The sequence below is a fragment of the Boleophthalmus pectinirostris genome, unplaced genomic scaffold (assembly GCF_026225935.1).
Source record: "Boleophthalmus pectinirostris isolate CB_2022bp ecotype Guang Dong unplaced genomic scaffold, ASM2622593v1 HiC_scaffold_23, whole genome shotgun sequence".
NCBI classification, from domain to species: domain Eukaryota; kingdom Metazoa; phylum Chordata; class Actinopteri; order Gobiiformes; family Gobiidae; genus Boleophthalmus; species Boleophthalmus pectinirostris.
The window spans coordinates 13,428,204-13,437,367 of NW_026571207.1; the positions used below are offsets into that span (position 1 = coordinate 13,428,204).

Sequence of the window (9,164 nt, forward strand, 5' to 3'; positions counted from 1 at the left end):
ACTTCCTGTGTTAATGACAAAGATGTTATATTCTGTTTTAGAACTCATCATTACATCTTTTCCACAAACTGCCACTTGACTGATTTAAACTACGATCATTATTTCCCACAGGGACCAAACCAACTAATAATACTTTCATGCACTTAAAACCTTTCACATATTCTGTCCAAATTCAATGACTGAATCTTTAAGTGCCATATGTCATGAAATAAGACTCAGCAGATCGCATTAGGTGTTATTGTGAGAACCGTGGTTTGTGGTTTGGAGACTGAGTCATAATTTTTCCTTCCTCTTCTCTGCTTATGAACAATTAGGAGGAGTGGAGCATGTCCAGTCATTTATAGACCCCATCCTTTCCCTTTTCAAGTGAGACCCATGCATTTTCATTTGAGTCTTCTCCCTATTAGCGGAAAACCCAAATTTGGTGACCTTCGCTGCTCATTGTATGGAGTGTGGGCTGTATGTTCCATTTTACTTTTATAACTTCCACGATTGCTAATCCGATACGTCATCTAATAAGGGGCTGTCTGAAGGTAAAGAACAAGAAATTCGTAACCTTTTCACTACTGGACATAAGAAAAAAAATATACTTTCAATCTGAAGTGGCTATCTTAGAATCCAAGTCACAACAAAAGTGAACCAAAAGCCAGTTCCCCGACTGAACCTACTGCATGTGCAAATGTGTGATAGGTTATTAATAGACAGCCCACATAATAGTCCATGATTACATCAGTGGTATGTGAGGTGACCTTGTAACATGCTCCCACACAGAAGCAATGGAAACGTTGCATAGAAAGAAGCAAATTAAGCCTACATTTGTGAATTGTTGGGTTAAAAATAAAATGTGAGTTAAATCTACTTTAGGTAGAATGATCCATTTTACACTAATGTAAACCTAGGAAAATTTATAAACCACAATAGCAGCCACAAACTGGGACATTCAGGCAGAATATAGGCTACTGTGCCGAGTGTGTTTTGTCATTACTCAGGGAGGATGTTATTACATTATGAACCCCCATGATGAGAATATGAGAGCCAAAAGGGCAAACGTGTAGCAATGTGTCAGAGAAGGTGAAAGAGGAAGCCCTAATTGTTCATGTCCTCGCATGTCATCCTTCAAGTCTGTAAACAGATTCAGCCTAACCAGGCTGCAATCATGTCCACATCAACACCACAGGCATGTGCTCTGAGACTATAGTTAGCATAATTTGATTATTTGAAATAACATTTTAACCTAAAGCATAGGCCAGTGGGCCTTGTCACATGATTACACAGGTAACCTGCAGAACATATAAGTCTGCACCGCACAACATTCACCTGAAAACAAAAATGGAAAACAAACAGGTAATGACGCCTGCACTATTCAGTCCATTGCAACTAGACTAGATTGTACACAGTCTAGTGTAGTTGTAGTAGTCTTGGTCTTACCTTAATTTAGGGATAGTGAATATGGCCTTTGTTTTGTAGAAAATATTAGCCTTGGCCTACAGATTCCTTCAAGACACAATAGGCCAAGCGTTACAGAAGAGCAAATCAGCACAAAATGTATCTTTTCTATACTGCCATGGAGGAGACATACGCAGTGTATTAGATCGTTGAGTAGATCTCAAAAGATAAGATATTCACAAGTAAACTTGCATTACAAGTTCATTTTTTCTGGGTTGGGCATATCATTTTGGACCAGTGGGTTTTGATTTATTTACAGCCTTTGAGCTCTGGGCACAACACGTCAGGTCAATAAGCCTGCCAGGACCTTTGTCTCAGTCTTTTGTCAAAATCATCGGTCTCAGCGGAAAGTCCGCGCGGGTCAGTCAGGCTTTGGAGAGGGTCAGGCCAGCTTCGGAGCGGGCTTTGAAGGAGGCTTTGGAGCAGGTTTTGGGCTTTGGAGCGAGTTTGGAGCGGCTTTGGTGTTGGAGCAGGCGGATCGATCACGGATCACGTGTGAGTGCGGTGGTTCATGGAGTTCGCGCTCTGCCTCTGCTGTGGGGAGAAAAGAGCAAGAACTTTTAAGTATTTAAGAAAGGGAGGTACAATTACTGTTATTGTCTCAGTATATTAGTAGGTTTAAGGTACGTCGAGATAACAAACTGAGATTAAGTGTTTGTTGTCATGCTAAGTTTATTTTTTAAGTTTTAAGCCGTTTTAGCAAAACAAGCTATTCACTGTTTTAATTACCAGTAAGCTAAATCTCATTCGCTACAAACTTGAAAGTTATAATTACATCATACATTGTAAGTATTTGATCATTTTTTGACTTTAAACTGGTTAAAATTAGCTGAACCTGTTAGCCGAATAAACACGTTTACGCTTATAAAGAAGTTACGTTAGCTTCACTATATTTGACGTATTCTAATAAACTAATAATCTGGTTTTAAAAAAAATTAGGGTGACCAGGTTTTCAAAATTAAAAACTGGGACATCTCTGGTTTGGGTTGGTTGGTAATAATAAAACTGTGAAATTACAAGTGCGTAATTAAGGACAATTGTTCTGCACTCGGCACTAGTTTGAGTCAGTATAGTCACATTTTCTTTGTGTTTTTATCATTTTTAAGCAGCTTTTCTGTATTTTACCTAAACTAATGACAGTTTATGAATCTCTTTACTATTGGTAGGTATCAGATTGGTCAAAAAATGGGAGCACCTGTGACATTTCTTGTAAAAAAAAAAAAAACACACAGGGCTCAAAACTGGGACTGTGAATAGGGAAGTCTAAGTCACCGTAGGTAAGATTGACTGAAACAACTGAAACACGGCTAGCTAACGTAACATTTTAATGGTTTCGACTTTATTCTGAGTTGCAGCATTCAGGCCTTTGACATGAATGCAGCTTTACGGGTTTGTTTGTGAACGTGGCTAACTAAGCTAGCTAACATGTTCTCTGAATCATCGTTGATTGTTATGCCAGCGTGACCAGACCAGTAAAGAGAGGCATACATTGTCATTTGTTTAGGTAAAATGCAGAAAAGCTTCTTAAAAATGACAAAAACACAAAGAAAATGTGACTATATTGACTCACATGTTAGTCATTAATGGGCCGAGTGCAGAACAATTTTTGATCAATTCTCGTTTCACAATTTTATTATTACCAACCGCCAAAAAACGCGGATGTCCCAGTGTTTTATTCTGAAATTCTGGTCACCCTAAATAAAGTATAAGGTCTGTTAACAGGCATTTCTTTGCTTTATTTCCAGCACTTTGCAATATCCATCGGGATGTTTCCTGGAAGTGGGCAGATGGGCAGAGGTGGCTATGCTCAAGCCTTTATGAAGGATATGTCCCTCTCCAACTATACAGAATCTAAAGGAGCTCTTCCACCCTTAAACACTTACAACAAATGTGAACATGAAGAACAACCCAAAAGATACAGACCAAGTAGGTGTCGTGGCTGCTGTCACTAAATGTTTGAATTTTACTTACTTTATACTACTAACACATTATAAGCTGTTGCTCTTTTGACATGTAACGTGTTATAGAGTTCCATACCAAGTGCAAATGCAGCCCTCAAATCCTCATAGACCGGTATATGCAAGGAGAAATGCATCCTGTGACTTTACTCCATCAACTTTCAGAGATTTTACAGTTCCAGTTGGAAATGAAAGAGACTGGAAGTGAACGTGAATATTTGCTTCATATAAACCTCTGTTGTGTTCTTTTTCTTTGCTGATACACATTTCCCTATATTTGTAGAAAACATACAATACTTTGTCTTTACATTCTGTGTGCTTATTGATGGTGTTGAGTACAAACCTGGTGTTGGATCTACAAAGAAGGAAGCTAGGAGAAATGCAGCAGAGTTGGCTTTGGAAGGTCTGATTCCCACTTTAGGAAATTATACCTCAGCCCTTCCAGAGAAATCAGGTTGACACTTTAAAAACATGTTTATGCCAAATGATTACACTGTACTAATTGTCCTATAGGTAAGCAAGTAGCTTTAATGACTGCAGCATTGGCATTTTTTTTGCAGATGTTCCTCCACCAATGCCAGTGAAGGAGGTGTCTACTATCTCACAAGTTTCTTGTAGTGCTAATCGTGGTAACATAAATATATATTTTGTCATGTCACATCACTTTTGTTTCAAAGTTTTCCATGCAGTTTTCCAATGTTTGTAATGTTTTTTGTTTGACAGGGTTTTTCCGTTCTGAAAATCTGCCGATTCCTCAAGCTGTTAAAGATCAGCTGACTAAACTTATGAGCAACCATCCGGAGTTCTCTAACTGTGCCGGAACCACTGCTGCATTTGTCATACAGACTGGTAACAGGATTCAAACAAAGTTTTGTGTTTTTTGTCTGTTTTGTGTATGTACTGCAACAACAACTTCAGCAGCATGTGATGCAGATTTAATATGTTTCTATTTATAGCCAATGGATGTGAAGTGGTTGCACTCGGCACTGGAAATTACAACACAAGAGACAACACTCTTTCAAATGGGAGGGTTGTGCATGATTCACATGCAGTAGTGACAGCAAGAAGGTCACTTATGAGGTTAGTCAAGTCCTGAGGTTAACAGTTTAACCACTTTTATTCAAACTTAGAATGTACATTAGAGGAAGTATAGTCAATGGAATACTTATATACAGTATTTAATGACTTTTTTTTTTTCAGGTATTTGTACCGGCACCTGCTTATCTTCTTCAGTAAAACGGCCAGCTTGACAGAGAAGTCCATCTTCCAGATGAACAGCAGCAGTGGTCTTCTGTCTCTGAAGAACGGCATCACCCTCCATCTTTATATGAACCAACTGCCCAAAGGAGTAGCACAGATTCCCTCTAATCTGTGAGTTTGTAGTCTATACACTTGGACAGTTTAGTTTATTCTCTAATGAGTAATTAATTTCTTTTAGGCACCTGAATCCTCATTCCATCACCACAGGGCAAGATAATTTTGAAATGAGTTTGCATCTGTCAATGCAGGGCAAGGTGTGGAATATAATTTATTTTATCTTATGTCATATTATATGTGTTTACTCAAACCATTTTTTGTAGGTGTTTTCTGTCTTCTCATTTGCCTTTGAGCAATCGACTTTTGAGATGGTGAGCATGTCAGCTACAGACAAAATCACCCAATGGCAAGTTCTAGGCTACCAGGGCGCCCTGCTGAGTCACTTCATTGAACCTGTCTATGTCCAAAACATCCTTATAGGCAAGTTACCTGTGTCAATTAAAGCATGAAGTAGTGATTTATTGAACATCTTTCAAAAGTTCAAACTTGCTCATAGACAGGTAATAGCTGGGTTTCACGTGACGTCACAGGGCTTCGTTTGTCAGCATGCAAAATCAGATGGAGGGCAGGAAGTGAAGTGACTGGAGGAAAATGCCGATGTGTTGTGTAGTTTACGGCTGTGCCAATTGTTCTAACCGAGAGAAGGAAAAGCTATTTTTTTCGAGTATATATAGTCGTCCACAAAGGTCAGAAATGGGAAAAGCTGACAGAACAAAGCCGTAAAAAGTGGATTACAAACCTGTTTGCGGTCGGGAGGAGCAGAATTCACTAATGCTCGTGTCTGCAGTGACCACTTCGTCAAAGGTTTGTTACAAAGCTAAATTGTTTTTTTGTGGTTTACCTAAACATAAACAAATCATTAACGACTAACTGCTAACGACGTTTGTTGACATTAAATACTTCAGATAGAGGTTACTGCCGATACACTGCAGTTTTTCCCGTAACAGTCTATACACATAAAATAAGAGAAACACTCACCCCGGCGAAGACCAAACGATAATCATCATTTAGGCGTTTTGTACCAAGGTTGAGGACCCATCCTCCAAACTTTTGTACGCCTTCATCTGTTGTCTGGTGTAGAACGATGTCTGAAGAGCTAAATAGTTTGTGATATCCTCTGCCTCGATTGTCGGCAAATCTTTTACGTCGGTTGAAAATTCTCTCATTTTCAATAAGATGGGGTCACGCCCAATATATTTGTCGACTAACTGCTCGTACTTTTGCCTTGCTACTGGCTCTAAATCCTTACAATAAGAACTCTTCTCCATATCTGTTTTCTCCAGAGCCGTGTTTGTCGTGTTTGTCTTTACTTCCTGCCCTCCACCTGAAATTCGCTTATCATCGTGATCACGTGACTGAAACCCTCCTATTGTATTGGTATCGTGGTAGCAGAATTGCTTTGTTGGAGTGGTAGTAAGTTTTAAGCCACTGTGCACTGTTAGTGGTCAGAGCCGCTATTTGAAAACTGTCACAATGAGAAAAGGGCACTGAAATAATGTTTACAGCATGCCTTTGCAGCATGGCTATCACAACAGCATTATCGCATTAAAGATCACATATTGTGCTTGAGTCTGCTATATAGTTGCAACGCACAACACCCATGGATCACAATGTTATAATGTACACATTTTAAATTGCAACATAAATCTAAAACAACCTATTTAAAGAAATAGCAGACTATTGCGTTAGAAAACTATTGCCCAAACATCATCAAACGAACACGTCACCGTAAACATCATCACAACACAGAGTTGGCGTTATGGATCTGTTGGGGCCATTGGTTCAAAAGCCCCGCCGTCTGCAGACAGACACATCTGCACAGACACCTGTCCCAGGGCCTTAGGGGCGCTGTCTAAATAAAATGTAAACGGTCTTATGTGGCTTCACTTCTGCCCTGTCTAAAGTGGAGATGTGGTTTTACGGACTCATCCACACTAAAGCACAGCAGTGAGAGTATTGTGCTAACACACCCGCTTTGCCTCATAGATACCACTGGGTTGATTTAATAAAATAATACTCAGAAGAAACACAAATACATTATTAAAGCTGGGTTCAACAGATCTGTAACACCGTCAGCTCCTGTGGATATTTTCACATCACACTAACGAGCAGCTGATTTTTTCATTTAAAGCAATGCTTTTTAATGCTATGCATATCACTGACTGAGGAAATTAAATTGTAGAACAAAGTTAGTACAAGAGCAGTGGGCGTATGTCAGTGGCAGTGAACATGGAGCATGATCTGCAATCTGGCGTCTTGAAAGTAAGTGATTAAAGATTACGCAAACATGCACAAATCACTCCAAATACAACTTCAAGAGGGTAAATGAGAATTTGAAACAGCTATAACATGATTAAAAGCTCTGAAAAGTAAATTTTGCATAATAGGTCTGCTGCCCCATTTGGTTCATAATGTAATGTGTGTACTTTTAGATGTGGATATTTATAATCACTCAATCTGCCAAGTATCTCCTCTGAGGAGACATCACATCTTATTCTTAATCACAGAATGTATCCTATAAATCTGCAATTTTCATTACGTTACAGTTTACCGGTACATGGAAACTAGGGGTGTAACTGTACACAAAAATCAGGTTTGATATGTACCTTGGTTTTGGGGTCATGGTTCGGTTCATTTTTGGTACAGTATGGGAACAAAATGCAAAACCAACTTGCTTGTTTATTTGTGTTTTTATTAAACCAACAATTAGTTTTAACATTATACAAACAGGAAAATAAATTAAATGCAAAGTGCTGCTTGGCAATACTAATAAATTAAATAAAATATTCTCAAATAAACAACAAATGTATGAAATATTATTAAAAAATAAATAAATTCCTTGTAAACAGTAAGGAGGGATGTAGTCCAGGCAGGGGGCAGTTGTTGTCAAGACGGCTGCCATAACTATAAAGCGCTGCGGGAAACACTTCCACCCCAATCACGGAAGAGTTCTCTCGTGAATATTAAAGAGCCACGCCTTCTGTGTAGCTGCACATGTAGTGGCAGAACGTAAGCACACACAAATTGTGCGAACTCAATCGTGCATATCCACGCACCAAACTGAATGTCCCGTACCAAAGCGGTTTGGCACAAATACATGTACCGTTGCACCCCTAATGGAAACCATACATTGTTTATATGAGACCTAGAAGCCTGTTATACTGGATTAAAAAAATACTTGTGGCTATTTTTACAGGAGATTCTGCCTGCAAAGAAATTCGAGGCTTGGAGTTCTCAGTGAGCCAACGAGTTGAGGGAATCACTTCTCGTCTGCCAGTTTACTACTGTATGGAGAGGCCCTGTATCACTCTTGTTCCGCCTGTAGCCACTAGTGGGATTGATGGGTGTCATTTGAAAAATTGTGTTAACTGGAGTGCAGGAGACAGCCTACTGGAGGTCGTAGATGGCATTGAGGGAAAGACGATTGAAGAGTAAGGTTCATTTTGAAAGGCGTTGTTTCAGTCTTAGTACGCTAGTGAACATTTTGCATGAATTGTGGTGTATGTATCTTTTTTTAGATCTCCATTCAAAAGTGGCCCAGCATTGGCAAGCCGCCTGTGCAAAGCCGCAATGTTTCACCGCTTCAGGTTGGTTGCCAAGGAAGCACAGAGGCAAAACCTGCTGTCCACACGCTCCTATAGAGAAGCCAAGGTAACTTCTCTTGTTTGGGTCTTTGTTACTCTGTGATTGTTGTGACCAGCTGTCCTAATGCTTATTTACTCATTCAGAGGATGGCAAAACCATACCAGGAGGCAAAGGCTATACTGAGGGAGTATTTGTTACAGCAAGGACTTGGCTCTTGGCTGACTAAATGCCCAGTTAGAGAGAACTTTAGCATGTGAACAAAATTTCTTAAAAATTACAAAGTTTATAGCTGTTGATTTTCTGTGCAGGGTTAGGAGCATGGGAGAAAAGCATTATTTTTCAAGCTTAATTTGTATCTGTTCATATTTCAATTAAAAGTGTATGATGTAATGTTTCTGGTAGGGAACTTGCTTGTCTCCATAGAGCTGTTATTGCTTTGCTGTTTGACTTGAATGTTCAACAGTGTCATTAAAGGGCCTGTATTACGTTACATTTGTGTTATAAAGACGTTTCCTCTTAAAAAACATACTTGGAGTTGTATTTTGTGCCTTTTATACACGCTTACACACACAAAACCTGCATATTTAGGCTCTTCTTTCAAACAGAAAACACTGTTCCATCTTGTGATGCCATGTGGCAATACAGGAAGTGTTTTAAACTTCTCTAGAATCAATCTGCTGATGTAAAGGTAAAAGGTAGATCTTAATTTAAAAACTACTACTGCATCATGACATCACAAGGTGGAACAGAGTGTTTTGAGCTGCAGACAGACAAATGATAAAGAGTTACTCAAACATTTGTGAAACAAGACACGAGTTCATGTGTTTAAGCTGTTATAATGTTACCTCATCTAAAAGT

At 39.1% G+C, this 9,164-nt stretch overlaps 1 protein-coding gene across 6 annotated transcripts; it reads left to right on the forward strand.

Moving 5' to 3' along the window:
* The first annotated feature begins 1,785 nt into the window (after window positions 1-1,785).
* Window positions 1,786-8,834, forward strand: adad1 (adenosine deaminase domain containing 1 (testis-specific)). Of its 6 annotated transcripts, none has more exons than XM_055159376.1 (13): window positions 1,786-1,941; window positions 3,192-3,372; window positions 3,474-3,614; window positions 3,688-3,858; window positions 3,965-4,033; window positions 4,128-4,253; window positions 4,361-4,484; window positions 4,605-4,775; window positions 4,843-4,918; window positions 4,985-5,141; window positions 7,918-8,152; window positions 8,240-8,372; window positions 8,450-8,834. In XM_055159376.1, exons 2-13 carry the CDS (start codon window positions 3,213-3,215, stop codon window positions 8,561-8,563), a joined length of 1,677 nt encoding a protein of 558 aa, XP_055015351.1. In that variant the 5' UTR covers window positions 1,786-1,941; window positions 3,192-3,212; the 3' UTR covers window positions 8,564-8,834. The 6 variants fall into 6 exon arrangements, with proteins under 6 accessions (XP_055015351.1, XP_055015356.1, XP_055015353.1 ...); XM_055159381.1 differs by lacking the exon at window positions 1,786-1,941 and adding an exon at window positions 1,987-2,069; XM_055159378.1 differs by lacking the exon at window positions 1,786-1,941 and adding an exon at window positions 2,094-2,231.
* The last annotated feature ends 330 nt before the right edge of the window (window positions 8,835-9,164 follow it).

Bases quoted from the DNA above. Each gene is read 5' to 3' on its own strand.
- adad1 (XM_055159376.1), top strand. From the start codon at position 3,213: ATGTTTCCTGGAAGTGGGCAGATGGGCAGAGGTGGCTATGCTCAAGCC. The intron at 4,776-4,842 runs GTGAGTTTGTAG...AATTTCTTTTAG, and splicing joins GCACAGATTCCCTCTAATCT to GCACCTGAATCCTCATTCCA. The intron at 8,153-8,239 runs GTAAGGTTCATT...ATCTTTTTTTAG, and splicing joins GAGGGAAAGACGATTGAAGA to ATCTCCATTCAAAAGTGGCC.